General features: G+C 39.3%; 1 protein-coding gene and 1 long non-coding RNA gene across 8 annotated transcripts in view; both read right to left on the reverse strand.

Annotated features, from left to right (window-relative positions):
• The window catches only part of ehbp1 (EH domain binding protein 1), a 166,820-nt gene that overhangs the window by 47,572 nt on the left and 92,662 nt on the right, over positions 1 to 26,586 (reverse strand). For 6 of the 7 annotated variants that reach the window (XM_032553699.1, XM_032553703.1, XM_032553702.1 and 3 more), the window contains 3 exons: positions 17,150 to 17,294; positions 11,713 to 11,943; positions 8,093 to 8,244 (listed from right to left, as the gene is read on the reverse strand). In XM_032553699.1, the coding sequence (XP_032409590.1) occupies positions 8,093 to 8,244; positions 11,713 to 11,943; positions 17,150 to 17,294 (528 nt within the window). The remainder of the gene's footprint in view (positions 1 to 8,092; positions 8,245 to 11,712; positions 11,944 to 17,149; positions 17,295 to 26,586) is intronic. The other variant, XM_032553704.1, reaches the window with a different exon arrangement.
• LOC116713530 (uncharacterized) lies at positions 3,737 to 6,645 on the reverse strand. The gene is made up of 2 exons (XR_004337887.1): positions 6,021 to 6,645; positions 3,737 to 3,887 (listed from the first exon to the last, which is right to left on the reverse strand). It is a non-coding gene; the product is annotated as an uncharacterized LOC116713530 (long non-coding RNA).

Raw genomic sequence — 26,586 nt, forward strand, 5'->3', positions numbered from 1 at the left:
CTCAAGGCCCGGGGGCCAAATCTGGCCCGCTGTAGCTTTATATGTGGCCCCCTAGACTCCAAATTACATCAATAAGTGCCTCCACGTTTTTGCAAATCTGCAAAATTCACACAAAAATCTAATTTTTTTCAGATTTTACTGCAGTTTTTTTAATCAAAATTGGCCAAAAACAGTTTAGGCGATTTATCAGTAGATTCTGACACAATCAGCCCTTTAAGAACATTCAGATTTTTGATATGGCCCAAAACAAAAATGAGTTTGACACCCTGGTATAGAAGCTTCATTATAATTTGTTAGTATGTGCCGCTCTAAAAAAAACCCCACACACACAAACAAGCGCATTCATTCTCTGTCTCACTCATGAGCAAGACAAAAAGGAGGCAATTAACTTGACTTTCAACAAAACCTCAAGCCAGAAAATATATTCAGATTATGCAAAATGCCCAAAAAAAAAAAAAAAAAAAAACTGCTATTGTTTTCAAAGTGAGCACATGTTAAAAAGCTACACGCTCCCTCTATCAGGACTGGTACGCAGAAACGCTTTATTACCGACACTCCCGAGTATGCCAAGCCGAGTGGAAAAAGAAAACCGACTTCGGGTTGAGATTGACGTCGCGGCAACGTTAATAAGACGGCGAAACGTGTAATAAAGTCGACAATTAGGGCAAACACGTTCCACCGCTTGAGACGGAGGGAGATAGTGAAGCAGGGTGTGCGGAGCCGGGGACGGCTGATAGAGGCGGAACGGGAGAATGGGGAAACGGGGCGTAGACGAGGAGTTGTTAGAACGTCTTCACATTATTGACTCTCAAAAACAAAGTCAGCAATTAGCCTGTTTGCACTTTGTTTTGTTTATTAGTCTGTCAGCTTCCGCTAGCCTCTTAAAACCTTGTGTCAAATTGAGGAAAATTTATTTATGAAGTGCTTTGGGCTTTTATACAAAAAGGCCAATTAAATATTTTAAAACAGGACAAGAGCTGGGATATGTGGAAGCACTGATGTCCTTGAGTGTGCTATTGTGTGTGCATGTGTGAGTGTTTTGGATGCACGTGCACTCATGCTCGCAGAGCTGGTGAGTATATTTACATTTACTGAAGGGCATAAAAAGTAAAGAGCAAGAGGATCTCAAAGCTGAAGGTTCTCAGATGATGATGTCTCCTAACTGAGTAACAGAATGTTGGAATACTTTGTGTTTGTAGCTTTCAGGGAGCATGGGCACACACTTTAAAAGGATCTGGTGTCAGAACCATTCAAAGTTTTTTGTTTTGTTTTTACCAGTGGTGGGCATGGTTAGCTAAAACTTTAGCTCCGTAAACGCGAAAGCTCTACACCAACACAATGTGTAGACGAAGCTAAAACTAAAGCGCTAATTTAATTTCAAATTCCATCTGCCCTTGAACGACTAGCACTAATTTAGCTCTGACAACATATTTTACATATTTAATAGTGCCTACCGATGTTTACTTTCATCTTATTCTCTACTGTCCATGTTTTATTACGTTCCTGTATATTTATTTGAAATAAAGTTATGGGGGGGGAAGAGGAAGAGGCAGAGCAAATGTGAGGAGAGGAAACAGAACTGCTGCATAAATAGTCTTCACCCACTTTAAAATGAGAGCACGAATATAAACGTCTATCTGAATTCTTAACACTCGATAAGTGAAACTTCAACGCAGATGTTGAACTTTTTCAACTGAAAATTGATAAAACAGTAAATTTTTAATAACTTATCCAAGAAAGTTCACTTAGGGGATGCTATGAGCTTAAAAGCAGTTTTTGCTAACTAAGTAGTTAGCCTGAATCAATAGGCCTGCTAATTATACTGCTCTAAAAACAGCAAAATGGCAAAAGTGATATTCTCGTCAATTGTCATGTTTACTTAACTGTTAATCCCCTATTGTTATTAGTCAGTGTATAAAAATAAAAAAATATTCTATTAATTACTCCATGTCAGTTTTGCTATAAATATTTAATACTGTGACACTGTAAAACTGTGGTATTTTTACTCAAGATTGTCATACAGTAAGAATCTCATACCCATTCTTTCTCTCTCCATTATGAACATTTTTAAACCATCTTTTACCAGATAAAAAAAAAACAACGTTCAGCACTTCAGATCTCAATCTTGTTTAGAATCAAACTGCATAAAATCATGATAGAGTTTGTGTTTTACTCCCAGTGTGAACTGACTCCTGCACGGTTTCAACTGTTCTTTTTCTTGAGCTGATCTTGAAACTTTTATCACATTATGACATCTAAAATTTCAGAAGAAAAGAAGAAGGCAACACAAAGATCCACAATCAAAGATTCACAATAAATAATTCATAAGCTTGTATGAATAAATGCTTAACTGGATGTGTCCTTGTCATTTTTTTTATGAAGATTTACAAAAAAAAAACACGTTTGTGCTATGCTAACATAAAACTGCAAGTCCGTGCACCGTTTGCAGAGAATAGTGCATTTAGCAAAAATGTAAGAATCCTGAGGGAACTGATTACAGCCCAGAGCCTTCCTTACTATTAGCAGATGTATCACTTAACTGTTGCAAAGCTGTGACTTGTCGTTTGGTTGTTTATCTGCCGCCACATTTCAACCAAAGGCGAAACCATCTCAATCACTAAATCTCACAAGCATACCGAACACCTGCCCACTTGGCTACCCCTCTGTTTCCTTTTCACACTCTGGCACGAGCAGATATTGGGGTGTTTGCCCCTTCTTGCTCTTTCATTCGCCCTCCATCTCTTATCGCTGCTGCTATCACTGTGGTAAGCTGCAGCAGTGGTGATTCAGGGCTTTTAGTGCATGTGAGTCTGTAAATGTGCATGCAGGGGGCTGCGTGACTAATGTTGCAGTCTGCTGAGCGTCGCATGCCCTTATCGTGTGCTGCCGAGGCTGCGAATACACACAATCGGTAATGAGAGGGACGGTGTGTGCTGGTGGGTGATGTTCTTGCAGGGCGTTACGCTGGCCTGGAGGACTCTGTGGAGCCCCCAAGCCTCCTCATTTTAAAATCACAAACATAATGCAAACTCGCAGCTACTTTCAGAGGGATATCTTAAGACAACTGAAGAAAATGTAGACAGATGTAGGAAATGAGGCTTTTTTTCTCCATAGTTCAGTTCCTATCACTTTTTTCACCTTCACAATCAAATGTGACAAAATTGGTCAGTTCAGTGTTCCTCCACCTTTCCGATTCATCTATAATTCTACGCAGAGCAAATATTGCACATCCTAAACGAGGTGCAATGAAGATTTGTCTAAATTTTTTGCTGAAAAGACTCCACATTAAAATGAGCAAATGAAACGTTGCACATTTTGATAAATCAACCCATTAAATTGCAGTGATGTCAGTAACGCGCTACTGACGTTGGACCACTTTTTTCAGTAACGAGTAATCTAACGCGTTGCTATTTCAATTCCAGTAGTCAGACTACAGTTACTTATCGAAATCACTTTGAGTTACTGTGCGTTGCTATTTTCTTTTGTAATTTTATTTTATTTCTGTGAGGATTTGAGTTTTCTTGTTTATTTTAGGTTTCTTCATGCATGACAATAACGCTACTTAAGATTTTATGGCGCTTATGGCTATGAGCCGTGGTGTGATTACATAGAAAAGTTGTTCACTTGTTTTCTTCATTTTAGAGGTTTCTTCATGACTCAGACAAAACATGAGTCACCCAAGAGTTTCTATTTTGGTCCATTCATGAATCCAAGGTGATCAATAGTCCATCAATCAATATCTGATTGTTTTCTTTTTTTCCCAAGATCCAGAGCAAATAGGTCCAGAATGAAAAGATAGCTTGGTTCACTTAAATCCTACCGCGAAGCTGCGGTGATCCGGTAGCTCGCCATCCTGACGTGACACAGGGGGTGGGAAAAAACCTGACCTAAACAAGGTCATGAATAAAAATAAAACGAATTAGCTGTCATGTTTAAACATTGTTAAACTGTTATCCAAAATAAAGAAACATTCAACAATTACAAAAAATAAACAAATAACTATATTCCATAAAGTGTTTTCTCATGATTTTTTTCAAATGAATTTCCAATTAAAGATCGCGATCAAATTCAAAGTTACATTCAGATTCAAATCAAGGGTATAGACCTTATTAAAGTTACCGGTAAAAGGTACAAATCAAATTAAAGTTACCGGTACAGATCAAATTAAAGTGCACTTTCACATTATACAACCCCTGGCAAAAAGTATGGACTCACCAGTCTTGGATGAGCACTCATTCAGACATTTCATGCTGTAAAACAAACTCAGATCAAAAACATGATACAATATTAAGGTCGTTCCAAAGTGCAACTTGTTGGCCTTCAGGAACACTCAAAGAAATGAAGAGAAAACATTGTGGAAGTCAGTGAATGATACTTTAATTGACCAAACACAGGGAAATAAATATGGAATCACTCAATTCTGAGGAAAAAAGTGTGGAATCACTCAAATTGGAGGTAGAAAAAAAGGACACACCCAGTCTATTTCCTTTCCCTAAATGGACACCTGCCCCAGATTAGATGTGCCCGTTAGTGTGCAGTTCAAAACACCTGCAGTCATGACACCTTGGAGGGCTGCTGGACGAAGTGGAGTGGTGAGAACCATGGCTCCAACAAGAGAAATGTCCCTTGAAACAAAAGAGAGGATTGTGAAACTTCTTGAGGAAGGTAACCCTTCACGCATGGTTGCTAAAGATGTGGGCTGTTCACAGTCAGCTGTATCCAAGATATGGACCAAATACAAACAGCATGGAATGGTTGTTAAAGCCAAGCGTACTGGTAGACCAAGAAAGACATCAAAGCGTCAAGACAAACAACTTAAGGCCATTTGTCTTGAAAACCGAAAAAGTACAACTAAACAGATGAAGCATAAATGGGAGGAAGTTGGAGTCAATGTATGTGACCGAACCGTAAGAAATCGCCTAAAGGAGATGGGATTTCAATACAGGAAAGCTAAACGAAAACCAGCATTGACACCTAAACATAAAAGAACGAGACTCCAATGGGCTAAGGAGAGGCAATCATGGACTGTGGATGACTGGATGAAAGTTGTCTTCAGTGATGAGTCAAGAATCTGCATTGGACAAGGTGATGATGCTGGAACTTTTGTTTGGTGCCGTTCCAGTGAGATTTATGAAGAGGCCTGCCTGAAGAAAACAACCAAATTTCCACAGTCCTTGATGATATGGGGCTGCATGTCAGGCAAAGGCACTGGGGAGATGACTGTGGTTAATTCTTCTATCAATGCACAAGTTTACATTGACATTTTGGACAGTGTTCTCATCCCTTCAATTGAACAGATGTTTGGTGATGATGACATAATTTTCCAAGATGACAATGCATCGTGCCATCGGGCAAAAACAGTGAAGGCATTCCTTGAAGAAAGACACATTCAGTCGATGTCATGGCCTGCAAATAGTCCAGATCTCAACCCAATTGAAAACCTGTGGTGGAGATTGAAAAAAATGGTCCACAAGAAGGGTCCAACCAGCAAAGCTGATCTGGCAACTGCTATCAAAGAGAGTTGGCACCAAATTGATGCAGAATACTGTTTGTCACTCATCAAGTCCATGCCTCACAGACTGAAAGCTGTTATAAAAGCCAAAGGTGGTGCAACTAAATACTAGTGATGTATTTTGAATGGTCTTTTGTTTATGCGTTTTTCATGATTCCATACTTTTTTCCTCAGAATTGAGTGATTCCATATTTATTTCCCTGTGTTTGGTCAATTAAAGTATCATTCACTGACTTCCACAATGTTTTCTCTTCATTTCTTTGAGTGTTCCTGACGGCCAACAAGTTGCACTTTGGAACGACCTTAATATTGTATCATGTTTTTGATCTGAGTTTGTTTTACAGCATGAAATGTCTGAATGAGTGCTCATCCAAGACTGGTGAGTCCATACTTTTTGCCAGGGGTTGTATCTAAGTTTAATTGACGCAGTCAATTAAACTTAATTGACTTCCATATCGTTTCAATAAACAATTGTTTTTTTTTCCTTTTTTTCCCAACGTCATTTTACCTTTTACCTTTACTCTATCCTTCTCTATCCTTCTCATCAATGTCATCGTCATAGTCATCTTCATCATCATCATCATCATCGTCATTATCACCTCCATCTGCTCCTGCTGCATGCAAATGTTGGCCAATCTGGCTCATTACTGTCTTCAGGACATCTTCAAAACGATGGCCGCTTTGATCAGCGATTTTCTTAAGTTCAGCGATGTAGTTGGGCTGATTGCTGCTGCTGCTGTCCACTGTGGCTGCGTACTCGAGCACCAAAGCAGTGACACGGAACACAAGATCAGTATTCGTTTTAGAGGCGTAAGTATAAGGTAGAAGCGGTTGTAACGCGGAAAAAGCAGTTAGATCCGCAAACTCAACGATCAGGTTTTCAAAAAAAGTGCTTGAGGAATCAATTACATACAAAGTGCGATTAAGTTTGCCATAGCTACTTAAGCAATCAAGTATTTCTTCGTCGGCGTTGGTATTAGTAGCACCAGTAATCATCACTGACTGTGATACGTTTATACCAGATTGCACAACAAAATCCATCTTTTATTGTTTGATTTGTTTTGAATATTTTACTCAATTCTGCACCATCTCATGCTGCAAGGAATACCACTGTGTCATTGGCTGCAATGGGCATAAGAGGGGAGAAACTCATGGTGTGGTCACCATCCTCCTCTGACCTCAACACTACTGAGAACCTTTGGAGTTTCCTCAAGCAGAAGATCTGAGGGTGGAAATGCAGTTCATATCCAAACTAGCAGCTCTGGGAAGATATTCTGACATCCTGCAAAGAAATTCAAGCAGAAACTTTCCAAAAACTCACAAGTTCAATGGATGCAGGAATTGTGCTGTGATATCAAAGAAGGGATTTATGTTAACACGTACTGTAACTCGGTCTGTTAAGATGTTTTTTGATTGAAATAGCTTTTGATTTTAGTACATGTGACCACTTAATGCTGCACATTCAAAGAATGACTGTTTGCAGTTCTTTATAATCCATACAATGTTTAGAAAATCTGCTGTGCATAATCATTTGGAACAGTGCATTTTGAGTTTTTTATTTTTGAAAGAAATCTTGTTCTCACGGGGAGCTTTGTTCAGTAAAATTTGATTTATACTGTAATAGTTCATGACTTGAAAATTATACTGACCATCATTTGCATTGACCATTTAAGAAAATATCACTTGCATAATAATTTGGAACACGGTATAGAAAAATGATGTTCCAGCTGCTTTGTTTCATCACAGTTGTGATTTAGTGAAATTTAATAACTAAGACAAGTGGGATTGACAGATTTTTTTTAAAATGTCGTCACGTCAGCACCAATGAAGCCATCTTTGAGGTAAAGACAGGAGAAAAAGGTGTACCTAGTGATGGAGCTCCCAAACCCACTACTGGCGACTAGAGGTCCAACATTTGGCATTTTTAGGTCGCATGCTTTAGCCCAGGACAAATCTTTGGCTGATTCTACTTCTGTGAGGGTCAAATGATTACATGCACACATACGCACTCTTCCAACCACAAAGCACTAAGCCTTTTAGGCTTTGAACACAAGAGGGTGTTTATGTGAATAGCTGATCAAAGACATCCCACACTGCCGTACACTCTGAGAGTTTAACTTGTTCTGACAGCGATGCACGCATTCGCTTTATTCTACTTGACATTCAAAATCAATTAAACAGATGTTCAGACTGCCCGGCTGCCACGTCGACTCAATATTCTCATCAGAAGCTATAGACGTAACTCTCCTCCACACCTGTCCCCTCACACACACCTAACAGTCTGGAAAGGTCGCAGTCAATAGAAGGGACGGCAACATATAAATATTGAGCACTCAGATGCCACGTGTATGTTTGTCATGGCTTTAAACAGACATGAGAGGGATAAACTATGGTCCTCCGTGAAGGTTCAACTGACAGACGAGTACAAAGGGTCAGCAGGCTGACAAACGGGGTCAATCTGGTCTAATTGATTGGACTGAACCTTTGATGGTGCCTAGAGTAGGAGGAAAAAAACAAAAACAGACAAAACAGAGAGAGAGTTTGGGGGAAGAAAAAGGCACTCTCAGTGTGTGTCGGTACCTCCAATCCTGCAGGGCTGAGCGGTGAGGATGAGGAGGTGGTTGGGGAGGATGAGGACGACGTGGAGGAAGGAGATGAAGGGCAAGTGACTCCTCTTGCACTGGTCTCTGTCAGCTTCTTCAGCTTGAGATCCACATGCTTGCTGTTTGTGCCTGAGAGAGAAGAAAGAGCATAAGAACATGGAAGAACCATAACTGACCAGGACACGCCAAAACTGCTTACAACCGAGCATTCCATACACTTCTGATGAACTTACCTTCACTTAACATTAATGTAAAATTAATTGGGTGCTTTTATGACTTCTTTCATTGGTTGTTTCTCCAGGATGAATTCAGACAAACAACTTCAATAATTCTGAGAAACAAAGCTTTCTTTAGTTGTTAGCCGGTAAAAAATGTGCAAAAAGGCTGAAATATATACAAACATTACCACTAATATCTTCATAAACATCCATTAGATAATTGCAGCTCGTACACTGATTTCATAGCCATGAAAAAGGTCCTGGCATAATTCTGGTTCAATATTTCACCATATGTCTGGCAAAGCTCATTTGAATTAGGGGTGCACTGACAAACTGGCCCATGTTTCCTTAATTTTATAAAATTGGTTGATACTTACATGTAAAACTGATTCGTAATGGTCTGAAAATCAGTCACGGTCCCCTTTTACTCCGTCGTGAAAAAGGACTGACAGGACATAATAGTCGCCCCACTGTAGAAAACTTAGTGACTTCGCCAAATATTTTGCAACTTCCCAGAAAATTAAAAATATTGGTATCACCCAAATCGGCATGTCGGGCTTTTTAAAGTGGGTTTGGGCAGGGGACTGCAATCGGTGCACACCTAATTTAAATTTCTTCACTTCCTGGCATGAACCCATCTTTTCATAATGGTCAATACATTTTTACAGTGTTGAGGTCTGAGCTATTCCAGATGCCTACTGTTAATCTGTTTATACAGGTATTTGTATTGTAACCATTATAGAAGCTAATTTAAGGTTAAAGTTAAAAAGCACTGCTTAAATTTTTCATCAACTTTGTCAAATGAACCAGTACTAAAGGAAGCAAAACCGAAATACAGCATGATGCTAATAGCATACTTAACTGTTGAAACAGCATTCTAAAGTCTCGTCTCCAAAAATATGTGGTACTATGGCTAAATGCCATCTTTGTCTCCTCTGAATAGAAATGCAGCTACAAATATCAGTCAAGTATCAGGTCACTTGTCTTTATTTTAATGACACTAGCTTGGGTATACTGTGGAATAAACAAGAATAGAAACCTTTAACTCTCCAGGGAAGACTGTCCTTACTTTCTTCCAAAAGTGCATTTGTGAGGTCAAACACTGATGTTGGAAGAGACAACCTGCTCTCTAATTCAGAACAAAGATGTTTGGTTTTCTTGATTTGTTGTGTGGAAGCTTTTCCACACAAAACTCGATTATCAAAACCACTTTGTTTGTGTGCTGTGCACGGCTGCGTAGGAAGGGGAAGATGTCATTCCAAAGGTGGTTCCACAAAATTGGGAGCATAAAATTGCCCAAAAATATATTTGTATGCTGAAGAGTTAAGCGTTCCCTTTGCTGGAACTATTGGGGGGTAATTTAAACTCACCCATCCCCACATTATAATCCCTTCAGCACCAAACTTTACACTTGACAACTCTGTCAGGAAAGCATGGTTGTCCTGGCAACCATCAAACCCAGGAAGGCAAGCAAGACTCATCACTCCAAAGAACAAGTCTCCACCACTCTAGAGTCCAGTGCTCTACACCACTGCACCCAACATTGTGCAGCACATTTGGTGATGGAAGGCTTGGATGCAGCTGCTGGGTCATTAAAACCCAATTCACAAAACTCTTTACGCTCTGTTCTTGAGCTATTCTGGAGAGAGTCAATCTATCGATGCTGGAGTTCACTGAGCTCCTCAGAGTGACCCATTCTGGTATGGATGGGTGTTGGGTTTTATACACCAAGAGCTGCAACTGTCAATTAATCGGATTAAAAGATTTGTTACATTCTGCAGAGTTTTCATTTAACCACTTAACCCTATTTCATGTAAATGTTAGAAAAAATGTTTTTTTTAAATGCAAACAAACAATTTCACATTTTTCTTAAATGTGAATGTTGATTTTTTTTGTCACAGTCTTGGCTTAATTACTGCTCTGCCTGTGTTGTTCTTTCAGAAAATGGCATTTTTTAGTCTGTATACTCCAGTTAATGATTAATCGATTCTTAAATTACTTGACGATAATTTTAATAATCAATTAATCACAATCAATTTTTTCAGCCCTACTGTAGCCATGGAAACTGATTGGAAAATCTGATTTCCAAGCTTTAGGTCTGTGACAAAGCAAATTTTGCTGTGAAATAAATTGTCCATGTAGTTATTGCGATAAATGATAATTTTTTACAAGCATTTTCAAGTCATTTGTTGAAAATGGCATAAGTTTGTACGCTAAGTTTGCCCTCTGGAAGCTCCATCAACTTTAACTTTGTAAGCACGTAACTCTGGAACTAACATTTAAAATATCCAAAATAAAACTCAACAACCAAAAACAATAAATAAAACGGAAATCAAAGACACACACAACTAAAACCATAAATAAAATAGATTATGAAGATCCTTTATTCCACGTCTTCTCTTTTTAAATCCACCTATCAATATTTATTTTTGCTTTATTCTGTCTTGTGAGGTTTTTTCTCTCTGTCTCGGTGTGTGTGCGTGCGTGTGTGTCTGCCAGCGGCTGCATACAGCTCTTTTTTCCAGGGACTGGTAACCACAGCTCCCCTGTTAGGCCAGACCACAGCATTGAAGAAGATGAAAGAACAGGAGGGCAACCGTTTCATGTGTCATCTCCCTGTGTGTAGCCATCAAACACACCCACACACACGCCAACATGCATGTATAAAGATACCAAATATAGACACACACTCTTGAACTTTGTCATATCACACAAACCACAAAACACAGCTAAAACACGTGCAAAATTAAAATAATCTCCACTGCATTTAGGGAGTTAATATAGACTGATTAAAGGGCAGCATCAGACGCTTTAAAGCTACGTTCGCAACCACAGATTTTCCTTTAAAAACATTACCAACAAAGACAACAATAATGAAGAAAAGCAAAAGATAATGCACTTCAAAAGGTAGAGAAAGCATTTGTTTGTTTTCATGTCTGTTTTGTCGTGTCCCTCCCGGTACTCTAACCTATCGCACATCGACAGGAAAACGAAAGCGGTAAACAGAACGAATTAATTACAAAAAAAATAAAATAAAGCAATTAGTTTACCTCTGAAGATTTGGCCAAATGTTTTCCTGGAGATATATTTTATTTTGGACTAACTTTTCAGTGTAATGATCAAAAGTTTGGGAAGTTTATGATGAAACAAACAACAAACTTGAATGTTTGTTCAAGTCTCAGCGTTAAGAGAAGAGAAAGACGTATTTTCTTTCTGAGTTAGTGTATTTTATCATCAGAAAAGGTTTGTCCTTGCATAATTTAGAAGAACAAAACATAGCGGCTCTAAATGATTAGTATGAATTCAAGTTAGAGGTGAAGTTTGACCTGGGAAATGAATAAGTTAGAAAAATGAATGAATCATCAGCCGTTAGTTTTACCCAGAGAGGTTAGCTCAGAGGCAGGGCTAGTAAGCTCCAGGCACCCCTGCGGGGTGGATGTGCTCGGAAGGGCCTCCTGTGGTAGCTGGTTAGTAGTAGCCAAGGCAGCATCAACAGAATCACCATCACCAAAGTGGAACTGCTCTTCCTCTGCCCTACACTGCTCCTCATCCTCACTCTTTTCACCGTCCACATCATCTTCCTCAAGGCTTCTCAACCTGCCCAAAACATCTGTGGATGCAAAGTTGGAGAAAACAAATGGGCAGAAGCAAATGAAGAGGAAAAAAAGAGGAGAGGATGCAGGGTTAAGTGTAGTCATGGCAATGAGGAGGGTGGTGGTTAAGGAGAATGAAAGGGAAGAGAAGAGAAAGACAGTATTTGATTAGGTTGCATTAGCATCAGCCTGTTATACTACTACCTGAGTTATTGATCCAAAAACTCAGCTATTCAGCACATATAGTTACATGTAGTACATTCATGACCACTGTGAGAAGCTACCTGCTTTGCATGTGGTGTTATTTCATGTAGGGCTTGACAGTAAATCAATACTGATATGTATCGTAATAAACAAGTCATCAATATCAATAGATGACATGTCTGACAGAATATTCAATCATTTCGCTTAATTCCAATCCAGAATCACAAAGTATTCTGGGAGATGTAGGCAGATGAAAAGCTTTAGCTGCTCAACCTGTCACAACCTGTCTAAGCAATATGGGTGGCATCAACTAACTTATCACTCTTTGGTTACCTAGCAACAACCAGTTCAGTAACTTGCAAAGCAGCAATTTAATTTTGCACCGCTGTGCAAAGCTGTGTGAAATTAAAACACAGTGACATGGAGTGAAAACTGCAGCAGTATTTCAGAGATTTAAAACAAAAACAAAAATCAATAATTATCGAACGACTGATATGAAATGCTTATATTGTGATACGTTTCTCACCCATATTGCCCAGTCCTATTTGTACAGTTCTTTAATCTCCTCCAAGGTAAACTTATTTTGTGCTTAGAAATTTTTTCCCCCACATGAAACACGATGTGAAGTTGCCTTAAAGAATTTAAATTTTACTGTGTATGTCTGGGGTGTCCCGATACAACGTTCAGTTTGATATACCGATAATGCAGCTCAAAGTATCGGCCGATATTGACATTGACTTGACGACACAATATCAGCACTAATTCTAAAAAGTTTTATTACTTATTTGTAGTGTGGAATCGAGTGATATTATTCAAACAGAGATCAGTAGTAAACAATTTTTACAAAATCAACCGACCCATTTATCATTAACTAATCGGTCTGCATTTGGGATACAAGTACTGCTGGACAGAAATCCTGGGGCGGACCAAATGCTAGAGTGGAGTTCTTCTACTGGCAAGCTTATGTCTGAGACTTTAGGTGCACGGCAACGTAATTGATACCCATGATTTTGGCTGATATCGGACTGATAGCCAATATCTATATCATATCTGAACACCCATAGTGTATGTACTTATGTATTATGATGTTATGTACAGAAGAATTAAAAATAAGAAGGCATTCTACTGATCCTAACTGAAGGGAAATTCAGTCTTATACTCCCCATTAACATATACAAATATATGGCCACGTCAAAAGTTCAAGCACGCTCATCCCGGGCATGAAACGCATATTGATTTTGGGCTCCTTTTACACTTCATTTTTTCAGGATTATATGGTAGTATAACAAAGTTTACTGTATTTTTGTTCCACTCTGGTAAAAGAAAAGCTCAACTCTATCAATAAATGCCCGGAATTAATACAACGTACTGTGTGCCAGAGGAGTCTTTATTGCATTAAGAGTTTAATGTATTTTTAATCTAAAAGAGCAAACCATTTAATAAACACCAATTTATTTTTGGGGTGGGGGGAGGGACGGCATTGTGTTAATTTTTTATTTTTATTTTTTTCTTTCTTTTTCTCTTTTTTCATGTTCTTTTCTTATATAGCAGAAAATTCTAATAAAAATATTTTGGAAAAAAAATAATAAAATAAACACCAATTTGTTCGAAAGCAAATAAGGACCCATGCCTCCAGGGGCTCTTTATCCAAAATTCAAACCTTGAAAACTTCAAAGTAAATTTCAAACATTTACGAGAATTTCCAGCACCCGAACAAACAACGAAATCTCAAGTATAACACTCAAACTAAATGAGTAAAGCCTAGCAGAGAGTCAAGTTTGTACCTCATGTCTGAGTGGGTTTGTGTGTTGGGGCAGAAGAAAAAAAAAAGAAAAAACTCTGGCACACAATGTGAAAATGAGAACTCTGTATAATTTCTCCCTTATTCAAAGATCTGTTGCTTGCCTTTCTTGTTCCAGATAAAAGAGGTGAGGCAAACAAAAAACCTCAAAAACATGAAAGCACATATTCCATTAAGTCTCCTGAGGGGTTCGTTGGAAACAATGGTGTCTCCACATTAGGAACAAAACAAAAAGCATGTTAGGAGAAAGTCAAATGGAGACCTGTGCGGCGCTAGCTGCATGGATAACCCACCATGGATTAAAAACAAAACAATCAGTAAACAGTGTCAGACGTTGCAAGCTCCCTCCTCTGCTATTTATTACTTGGAGGAGAGAAACAGCAAGAACAAAGAGGGAAGGAGAGGGAGTCAAAATAACAGTATTTCCTGATTTTTCTTTTCTAATTTGCTAGCTGCGATGCGAAGCGTGCTAGCAAGCGCCATCCCTGCGTGGCTGGCTGAAGCCTAATTAATAGGGGGGGGCCATGGTGATGGAGTTTGGAAAGTTTCTTTGCGGGCAGACTGTTGGAGGGGGCAGGCCGAGGTGCATTTAAAGGACTGTGAATGGTGATGAGGGGAGAGCGGCAGAGAGACGGAGAGAGTGGGGGCTAGGATTAGCCGTTCTGCTCGGCAGGCCTTGTGTATCACAGCCCACAGCGTTTCTCTTTCTTCCTCCTCTACGGTTCTGTTCTTTCCTCTGACTCCATTTTTAATGAGATCAACAATTAGTCCAATACAGAAATGCTGAGGGAGCAAATAAATCAAGTGTTCTCTTCAGTTTGTCTCACAGTTTTTGTCCTCTGCTGTTTTTGCCCCCCCCCCCCCTCTTGATAAGAGTTTATTAGCATTGATTTTGGTGCTTTAACTTCATTTATTATTGCTTTCAGAGTTGTTTTTTTTGACTGTACATATGTCTCAATAACTAACTCTAGACTATTTAAAGAGGCAGCATTATGTGTTTTAGAGGCTTTGTGCCATTTTCTAGCACATTCAAATAATTATGAAAACTCCAGTTATGAAAAAAATGCTGTGTATATCAAATATGACCGAAGAGAAATTTTACTTTGTAATTGATGCCTTGAAATTGGGCCTCTTTAGAAACTCCTGCTCTTCCTGAAACTCCATCTTCATGAAGTCATCACAACATCACTACTAACACTTTAAAAACATTTTTAGCAGCACAGCACTGAGAAGTAGCTTGTATAATGAGCTCACCAGATGTGCACTTCCTCCAGGTGTTTGCTAATTTTTGCTGTCTAGTCTGAAGAAGCCGAGTGCATTACTAACTGTGTCTCAGAGTGGATTCCCTGGAGCATGCTTAAGGGCTCTTCATGGTTGAACCAAACTGCTGAAATGGGTTCTCATGGTCGCAGTTGCATATCGAAAATTATGCTATTTTTTTAATTTTTTTGCCCCACCCTGTATGCAAAACTTCTGTGTGGTTGGTCAGAATTTTGTGGGTGTTTGCTCAGGCGAGAAACAGTGCTACTCACCTTCCAGAAGCCAGTTTTTCAGTAACCGAGCAGGATGGATAGCCTGAATTTTTTAAGGATTGTTTTCAACTCTGGTAGCCTTTTAGTTGATAGCGAAACGACAGGAAAGTGGGTTGTGAGAGCGAGGGAGAAGACATACGGAAATAGTCAACGAGTCAGGACTCGAACATGTGACTGCTGCGTTGAGGTCCTGAAACTATCCATGATGGATAGATTGAAGTAGTGATTGTCCAAGGCTGTGAGGAAGTATGTAGTGTTGGACTAAAACACTGAACTCCTCCTGCTCAGTTCTGATCCGATGCCTTATGTTATTTTCATGGAGATGTTGGAGCTCGTCAATCATCATTTTGCTATCCTCAGAACTTGTGAACTCATAATAGTCCTTCACCTCTCTGCCATGATTGTTGTGTTTACTGTACTGTTGTAAGCCACTTTTGTGACAAAACATCATGACCTACACTGGAACGGGAGGCGATTCACAAGAGCTTGACTTGGTGTGTCTTGTGGACCTTGAAGGGTCTCCACCAAAATGAACATCCCATTTGAGTCTCAACATTTCCTAATCTAGCCTGTATCTACTGACGTCAACTCTGGGTCTATCTGCTCCTTCACCAATTTCATGTAAAACTGGACAGCAATTCATGCTCTAACTGCTGTCCTGTGGCAAAGAACTGAGTTTCACAGCCAAAAAAGATGCAAAATGATGCCATGATGAAGGAGTGATATGGCCAGCACCTCCAAGAGTTTACCTGTCTGTTGTATGAATCTGAAGGGACAGCAGAGACTCTACGGAGAATACGGTTCCTTTTAAATAGCTTTTTACCGTTTTTGTGCTTCCTCTGACAACTTCTCTGATTGTGAAAATGTACAACTGAGTCTTCATCTCATAGCAAAAACGTCACTACCAAAGTGTTGTGCTAAGCAACACTCGGTAAAAATGAAAAAGAAGTGATCTAGTCACCGTGCATCTATAATCTCATGTTCCTTTTCTTTTCACAATTCTGACATTAAGTTGAATTCACTTTATTTATTTCTCAAAATCAGGTACTCCTTTGGAACCTGCATTCACTCTGTCATTTACATGCAGGGCACTTGATCTTCTAAAACAAAGCAACTAAAAGCAGGGTGTATAACACAAAGACATCTGAAACAAATGACTTGCGCGGCCTAATAATGGTCATTGTGATAATAACCTCAATTTCAGGGAAATGGAAAGCAGTGGGAAATGTGCATAGGCAGCGTTTGCTACTGCTACAAGATATTATTAGAAGTGTACGGTGTTTTGAACATAATTTGGACGCACAATATGCAGTGCTGATTAATAATTACTGGCCTAAAGAGACGGCGGACGAGAGTGAAGACATAATAGAGGGGGTGGTGATTTTTAGACCCGCGGCTGTTGTAAAATGACATTTTTGTTTTCACTGAGGATTAGGCAGAACCCCTTTAGAGAGCATAATGGAAATGTGTGAGTGAATGTAGAAAGTTGAAGTCAAAACCATACAACTGTGACGTTTGAATTATAGCAAATAAGTATTAGTGATTGTTAGTTTATGAATTACTTGCAATGAATATTTCATGTTTTTACTATGAATGTCAGTAAATAAACATAAATCCCCTTCAGAAAGATTGTTGCTCATGTTTATGCTTATTTTCATGTGTGAGGGCCTTCAGGTGTGTCCTGACCTCCTGCTGCCTTGGTGCCTTTGCTTCTCTCCATGTTAGCTGGATCCAGCAAGCTCATGTCGGATATCTTGACTCCGGATCGGGCCTCGGCTATAAGCTGCCGGGCTCTTTCTCTTAGTTGTCTCCGACGCTCTGCATCGCGCTCCTGCACACAACCAGAGAAAATGGCTCTTTAGAGGGCAAATGTCATAAGAGAACTTCTTTTATAGATCTGCTATAAACATATAATGAAAGCAACATAAGGACCATATGTTCATACCATTCTGAATTGCTTCAGGACAACGTTATCTCTTTTTTTATCTCAATGCCACACTCTTTCCCTCTAGTTTAACGGCAAAAAGTATTGGAGTTTTAAGACCACAAAAAGGCCTGTCATGCTAGATTTTTGATTGGCAAGAATTATGCAGGACTACATAAATGCAAACACGAAACTGACATAACATTTTTAGAGACTACATTGTTTACTCAAACTGTTTGCTTGAACAGCAATCACAAACAACTCCCACACATTTTCCAAAAGTCTCTGGAAATAAATGGCTTTCAAAGGCATATTTCATTGTATTTTGATGTGAGAACACCAACAATCCTTGATAGCACTAGCATAAATACATCATAATGGGATTTTCCACTGTTTTTCAAAGAAGGCAGCTAATTTTAAACGCTGTTTTCAGACACACTAGGAGCCTTTGGATGCAGGCCATCAGAAAACTTCCATGGTATGGAACAGCAGAGCATGACCATTGATGTAAACAGTAATCAGATTGCGTTCAGTAATCAAATGGGAATATATTCCCATCATATTCCATGATGGGAATATGCCTAATGGACTCATAGCCCATTACTGCATTGCAACACGGGGAAGCCAGGAGTGACGACTCCTCAAAGATCCAGGTGCACAAAAGGTAAAATTTGGAAAAGTGAGGCCTGGAAGATGATGAATTTCTGCTCTTGCCACAAAACTCGTTTCTAAGTTTGTAAAACTTTTCACCACAGGATTACAAAACAAGTCTTATACAAATATTTGCTTTACAGGAAGGAAAAACACCAAGGACAACACATCTTATCCCACAGGAATGAAAACATAGCTCTGTGTGAGTCAGAGGCTAAACCACTAAGACAACGTTGTTGTCAGACACATAGAAGTGTGTCAAGTCAGAAAATGTGTTGTTTTGCGAGGTTTTACAGTTTATGTGCATGCTGTTGGTACAAAACGACTCCTCACAGATCCAGATATTATATAAATCAACCGTAACAATAACAATCTTTTAACAACAATAATGAGCTGAAGCACAAACTCCCATTTTTCAGTGCCTGGGCCAAATGAACATAAGAGCGTTCGACACCAGATGGTGTCTGATTTCATTTCAGTGTGTTACCTTCTCTCATCAACCAAATTTGTAGCATTAGTTAAGTGACTTCTTAGGGTTTATGGACATGTGAGTAATCTAGCAATGTTTGGGTGACACTGTGGGTTAAAGAAAAGGGAGAGCTGAGGAATACCATACCAGATCAGAGAACTGTTTCTGGTCAGGTCCCATTGATTGTAGTTAAGAACTGTCATCTACTGCAATACTGCCAGAATATTTATGTTTTAAATTACTAGTGGTGATCTTATTTCAATTAGCAGTGGCATTTCAGTAGTGACTCATTAAACAAAGTTTCTACACATGTTCATGCCAAAATTCAATACATTTCCGAGCTCAGGTTTCCAAATTTCTTTTCGTCAGTTAACAAACTGAAATCCAAAGCTCCAGAATGAATCTACGGTAAATATCTTGATGGTTGTCACGGTTTAGATATTGAACCTCGAAAGAAGGAAGGACAAATGGAAAGATAGGATCCATTTCCAGAATGTGTAGGAACTCTGTTTGAAAATGCACAAAGTGCTCCAAACGGAAAATTTAAAGGAAAAGTATTATACCAGCCCTGTGTCTCTGATATTTTAAGAAATAAATTATGAGAAAAACACAACTACAAATGTTAAAGTTCTGCACTTCCTTCCATCCACCCATCCATCCATCCATCATTATACACGCTTATCCTTAGTGAGGTCGCCAGGGATGCTGGTGCCTATCTCCAGTGGTGAACGGGCGACAGGCCGGGTACATCCTAGACAGGTCGCCATGCCCTCTGTACTTTTGTATGTTAAAAAAAGGTGAAAAAAATTGCATTAGAATTTCTAATGTGTTAAAATCGATGTAATCAATTAATCAAAATAAAAGTTCCAGGCCCAATTTATATCTATACAGGGTCACCTCACATAAGTTTGTGTTTCAGTTCTATTCATTTTTATATAGAGGATATACCTGTCTCTAAAAAGTTTTGTTATCAAAATACATGTACACATCTCAACACATTATGCAGGTTAGAGCACACAGGCACGGACTTCTCATCTTGGCAGCAGACAGATACAGTATTGAGCGGTCACCATCAGAGTAATGGCAGAAATGCCATTTTCAGGTGGTTTCAATATGATCTAACTGATAGTGGTGGCCACTACAGACACACACATACAAACACACACACACACAAATAGCAACCACCATCAGTTAAGACAAGCACTTGCCTGCTGATGGCTCAACCAGCACACACTCACTGCACAGTCTTTTAGCTACAGTAGGCAGTGACACAAACAAATATCCAGGACCGGTAATCTGAAACCAAGGGTGTTCTCACTCCTGATAGTCCAGTAGACTCTGTTCAATTGGGGACCAAAATTGCAACATTTACTAAAATTTCGGCTGGTGCAGTTCACTCCACATTGCACTGTCGAACGAGCCAAACTTTTAGAAAGCTGTTCCCCATCTCACCGATGAGGCCGCTGCACTAAGAACCACTGAAGGCAACGACATGAATACCTCTGAAGAAGATTTGAGAACAACTTCCTTCTTCACAAAATGCAAACAAAATTGAAATGGAGTGAGATTTTAGCAATTGTTGGATTTACCTTTTGTAAAAAAAAAAACACAAGCCATTTCTCTCGCTAGCGCTGGACTCTCACGTTTGTTTGCTTGTATTTACCCAGAAAGCCCTACGCTGTAGTCCACACCTGCTTTTGGACTTTTCTCTGGCCCACTTATTATTAACATTTATATTTGAACCTCACCAGAGTTCCTTGAGGTAGACCAGAGTTCAATTACATGTTCACACCTCCCCAAATGAACCAGGCTTTCTTGGTAAACAGACCGGAGTTTGATTAAAGCATACTTGGTGTGAATGCACCCCGAGTTTTGGCAAGACTTTTGACAAGTTAGTTAATTCAAACACACGAGAGTGTGTTATGAGAGAGCATTCCCATTCAAATCAGTGTACTGCTGGGAAATGTTATGAGTGAATCTTGGGCAGAAAGATTCATTATGAGTTAAAAGGATGTTGGAAAACAGAAAGCTGGAAGTCGCTTGTCTAACTTTTGTCACTGTAACAGACAGACTCGATATTCCACTTGTACGTGTGAACAGACTCTGAACCGATGCCTCATCCCTCGAACAGAGCTCACCGCATATGACCCAGGGGACAGCGAAGCTGCGTTTCCCCATCGCCACTTTCCTCCCTGTGGTTTCCTGTTAATCAGGCTTCTCCATATTGAGGCAGGGTTTTAGGGCAGGCCTATTGAAGCCACCCATTTATCCATTAACAAAACAAGCAGCGCCCGCTAATGAGCTACATCTCTCCATTTCCATGTCAATTGTTTGTTTGTAGCCATTGTTCGGCTGGGACAATGGGGCTGTATTGTAAATGACAGCAACCCTAATGCACTCTGCAAGTGTGTGTGCTGAGAAAGAGAGCGCCTAGGGGGATGGCCATAGGGAGAGGGGAACGCACCTTTGAGAGAGACTGATAAAAAGAAAGACAGTTGGGGAGGAGGGTGAGACAGAAAGGGAGATAAAGAGTGAAGACAGGAGAAATGGCTGTTACTGTTCTATAGAAAAGTAGATTTAAGGGGTCAACTTAGGTTTTTGACAAACAGAAAGCTTATTTATAACTCCACACAAAAGTTAACATTGATTTGGTTTGTTCTTTTTAGAATATAGTTTAAAAGCTGCTTTGCATCAAACTGCTAAAAGTTTTTGCAGTTTGCAATCTTGGAATGGAAACCTACAAATGGGTTCAATAATTTCTTTATGTCAGCTTGGTTTTGTTCTAGCAGTTCTTTGTTTCTTTCTTACCTCCATCTTTTTCATCTGCATGTTGTGGAAGCAGGAATATGAATGTTTCCATAATGTAATATGACAACGGTAATGTTACAATGTTATGGCCTTCTGGCTATCGTCTGGTTCAGATATCAAATCTGGCCTTTACAGATACAACTACCACTCTGATGTCGCTCTATCTGTATACATATACATAAGCTCTGGAACCAACACAATCCAAAACATCCCTCTATATTATTGGTGTTGGCCAATTTTGGGGACAGAAAAACGGGAAATTGAGTTTGTCTGTCCAGGGGCAAGGATTAACACTATGGAAGCGGAATACCGCCTGGCTGCGGCAGTAACAGAAAGAAGGCATTTTGGTGGAAGGAGAGGGAAAGATGTAGCCATTTTTTGTCTAATTTTACATGCATGTGCAGGTTGCGTTTTAAAATAGGACTATGTAGAGTGAGTAGTAAAAATATTCCCCTTGAACTTTTTCCTATTTTGTCAGGTCACAACCACAAACCTCAACATATTTTATTGTGATTTTTGATGGAACAGACCAACAAAGTCCTTGGAGTGGCAGGAGAATGATACATGGTTTTTAGTTTGCCTTAATTTTGCAAGTCATCAAATTAGTAAATAGGGGTGTCCCGATCCGATATTGGAAATCGGTAAATGTTTTTGAATTATATCAGCCTGCATGTACAATCTAAGAGAGAAGCACTCCACTCCACTATTCTTTTATTATTATTATTTTAAAAATATTTTTATTAGGAGGGAAGGAGACATTGCAGGCAAAATTTTAACTATTAATGACATAGTATGCCATATAGTACGCAACTTCTCCATGACATCGATAGAAAAGAACAAAACACAAGAACAGGAAAGGTAAAAATTATATGGATGGAAAAAGGCATACAATTCACCTCCTGTGGGTAATTTTCTTTTTCTTACATAACTGAACAGGACACAATATGGACGCACGTAATGAAAAAATAAATAAAAAAGGAGGGAAGAAGGAAAATAAAAAATATAAATAAAAAAAATTACATTAAATAAATAAATAAATAAATACAAATAAATAACTACCGTAACTAAATAAAAATAAGGATAGGTGTGGAGTGGGGTGCATCACTCAATCCGGGAGAAGAGACTGAAGAGAGTGAAAGAATATCATGAAAGGGGGCCATAAGTTATAGAATTTAGCGGAGTTGCTCCACTCCAGTATTGAGGCCAGCCCAGCATTTGTATCCAACAGGATTTGTATCCCGCACACAGACCTATTAGTTAACAATACATACAGTAGGTCAGGTCAGGAGAATAACAATACAGTTGTTCTCATACTTGATATTAGTCAGAACAATAGTCAACATCAGCCTTTTCTAACATTCACATGCTACAAAGTAAGTAATGAAAGTATGTATGATTCATGCTGATATCGTATTGGGTAAACACTGGTGTCGGCCGATACTCAAAGCTGCAATATCTGTACTGTATCGGAAGTCAAAAAGTTGCATCAGGACATCCTTATCAGTAAATAATTAACCATCTTCATTCGCCAAGTCTGTGCACATACACATGATTTTTGCTCTGATTTGTTCTGTATAATTAAAAATATAAACAGATGCACAAAACAAGGCCAAAGGGTTTTTTTCTATCTTATAATATGGATCCATCAAGTAATATTACAAAAGAGAAAGGCGAGGTTGAATTAATGCAAATATGCATGGTTTCAATATTGGTACTCTCAGGTATCCATCAGAGAAAGCCTAGAGCAAGAAACTGTTCCCGTGACAGTTTCTGGTTGTTACAAATAGCATTCTGTAGCACCAATCTAAAGGTAAACCTCTCAAAACAGTTTGTGCCCAGAATGTGTGGGGTCAGTAGAAATGTTAGCTCCCTTTTTCCTGACTAGAACTGAACAAGTCATGGATGGAGGGAAGGTTAGCATCGATGATACTCTCAGTAGATCTGATTGCTGCAGTATGGACTTGTCCTCTTTTGTGAGTGAACAAAATCGCAATAATGGATTAGCACAGGTCTGACTAAATATTGGCCGTGTAAAAGATGACCAGCACCTCCTGTGGAAGGTTGCACTTGTAGAATTGATACAGGAAGTTATGGTCTCTGTTGGGCTATCTTGCAAACACTCGTTATGTATAAAAACCATCTCTGACCCTGAGAAAAGGGTGGGTCCAAAGATCTGATCCCCAGTAAACACCATCTTTAATCTGACCTCTGTATAAATCCAGCTGTTTTATGAAGTTCAATGTTAAGAGAACATTTGTGAACAAACAGAACTATTATGAACATGGAATAGACTGTGTGCTTAACGCATTAAATTGCAATTTTATATTGAAGGTGGTGATTGTCACGTGACAAAACATGAAGTTCACAGTACTCAAAGTAATCAATTCCAGCCACAAAGCTCAATGCATTTTATTGGGATTTTATCTGACAGTTTGTATTTAACCTCCATTAATTAGGTCCTTCAAAATAAAAATAATCACATTAAGACAGCAACAATTTTTGTAAAAACTATTTATAATACATTGAATTTGTCTTTGCAATGTGACAAAATGTGAAAACGTTTGAGTGATATTACCAATTTTGCAAAATGTCAATCACACTTGTTGAGAGATTTCCTATTTACAAAAGCGGTAAAAGAGAAAAGCAGATTTCCAGTCCCAACATCTATCTACTCTGCAGCATAAAGTGTTGTTTATGCATTTTTGAGCTCTAAACTATTGCAAATATGGATAAGAGGACATTATCTCTCCTTGTAATTTAGTGCATTCCAAAACTTCAGCTCATTGCCAGACCTACTGAGGCTGGTGCCCGTCAATCAAGCGCTACCAACTCTGTCAGTCCAATTAAAACCCAGTGTTCTGTGGCAAAACGATATGCCAGAAGTTTTTTTTTTGAAGAGCAAATTGGTTGACCAGGTGGAGATTAAATGCCACCTAGCGGACATAGAAACAGGACAAAAGGGGGTACTCGCACTCGCAGTTTGCAAATTGGAAAGTGACAATAGATGGAAACAAACTCTTGCCTTAATGTGCCAACAGCCCAACGTCACGTCCAAAAGCCACGGGGACATAACCCAAGTAAAAACACAGAGAGTACAAACCCAACCAGCTGCATCATTACACGATCAAAGTCAGGATGGAAAAACACAAGCAGAGAAAAAGGTGGAGAGAAAGCGTGACAGCTGGTGGTCAGTGGGTAACCCAGCTTTAAGAATGGAGGCTCAGGAGGAGACGAGACTTTGCTTTTTTTGAATGGTGACAACAAGAACAATCGTGTACTGTGTCTTCTGTTGACGGGTGGGAACCTCCGAGGGGAAAAGGAGGCTCAACGGATGACTGGAAGGCTGAGACAGAGGCTCCCTCTGTGGGGCTGGCGTCGCGTGAGGACCCCTCTCTGCTTTGGAGGCTCTTTCTGAGCAGGTTGTCGCCCTGGTTGCTCTTTTTTGGGCGAGTGGGGGGAGAAAAAAGGGTGGGAGGGCACGCACCGCCGGTCATGTACAGAGACCTGGCGTGGGCACAGAGTGATGCTACACACACACAATCGCTATCTAAAAAGAGGTTGCCAACCTCCCAGATAGCCAGCCAGTCTGGCAGCCAGTCATGCAGTTCCAGACATTTGTCATGACAGGCTAATTCACAGTCAAGAGGTCCTTTAGGTCTCTATCTTGTCCAGCACACACATGCAAAAAGCACTGCTGAACACACACACTAAAGAAGTCGCATTGCTCAACACAGCTTAAATCGAAGGTTCAGGCAGGATACGGATACAACTTAGGACTACACAACAATTGAACATATTTGTGTTGAATTCAAAATTTGATAAGAAAAATGCCTCTGAGGTGATAAAACTTTACATTCTCCTTGTACAAGTTTTAAGGCATCTTCTGTTACAAATGTATGGTGTATACATTCTGACATTTAACAAGACTAGCAGTCTATTGCCAGAATCCAATGGGTTTGTAAGCACAGAAGGATGTTTGTAAAAATATATTGAAAATTATAATTGATTTAAAATACAATGTGTTTCTAATTATAAAAAAAGATGCACAATCCAAAGAGACTTATGGGAAATTAGGTTTCCCACTTTCAAGAACAAGACTTCAAACTGGACCAATCATCTCCAAGCAGACAAAGTATATTCAAGTAGGTGAAACGGAGCAAATTAAGAAATGTGCTACATTTTTTCTGGTCAAAATTAGGTTAACAAGGCAAGACAGCAAAAAGGGGAGTGACAGAGGAGGAAGCAGGGAGGCAGATGGAGACGAGTGTGGAGCTTATCGGCTGCCTCCAGACGGACTGCGCGGATCAATGGGCATGCGAGGCCCACAGCGATCAATGCATTTGATAAAGAATTAAAGTAGAACCACTGTACATAGCTATCAAAGAACAGGGACACACCCTAATTATGATTTGACAGGTGAGCGCCCATGATAGGGGTCTGGGTGTGCGAATATATGAACGCTATGAATACAGAAATATGAATCTGCGAAATGGAGGTGAAGGCCATATACCTACATGTCAGAGGATAAATGTTTAGAAACTACCGTGAAGGTCCAGAAGTGGTGTGTCAGTGTATATGTGCTATTTGTATAAGGGTTTAATGTTAGTGGCTATGTGTCTCTGTGAGGGATATTGTACTTCTGATTTCAGGATCTGTTCCGAGTAAAGCTCTATAGTAACTTCCTACAGTTTGAACTGTAATCTGCTAATAAAAGTGGTTTAAGGCGATGTGTATTTTTCTATTAAGTATTGCTACAATGACTTGTTGGAATGAAAATTAAATAAAAAAAATAGATTTTCTGCAAAATACAAAACATTTTCTACTATGACAATCACTCCCTAATGCGCATTAGGAATTATGAAATGTTGGATAAGATCAGAAACAGAAGAAAACGTATGAAAATATTCAGATATTAAGAAATTTGCTTATGTCTCATTTGAGTTTGATCAAAGTGCTCAAAAGAACACCTTGCGGAAATCAGTAACGATGTCATTGAAAAAATGTCTGCGAATTGTTCACGGCCTATCCGCAATTTGTGGTTTTCATGGAGAAGGATGACGTGTTCAACGATTTTATTTAAAAAAAGGAAATACAAAAAACCAAACATCAGTAGCCTGAAAACAAAACAGGATGGATTGTGCCGTTGCCGACACTCGCAGTTGGTCACACATGAACAAAATAACGAGAAAAGAAAGATGAAGAGGTATGTGGGCCCTGAAGAGGTTTGCGACTGTAGGTGAATTACAGCTTTCTTCTCTGATGGCTTGATCA

This window comes from Xiphophorus hellerii, chromosome 22 (assembly GCF_003331165.1).
Source record: "Xiphophorus hellerii strain 12219 chromosome 22, Xiphophorus_hellerii-4.1, whole genome shotgun sequence".
NCBI lineage: Eukaryota > Metazoa > Chordata > Actinopteri > Cyprinodontiformes > Poeciliidae > Xiphophorus > Xiphophorus hellerii.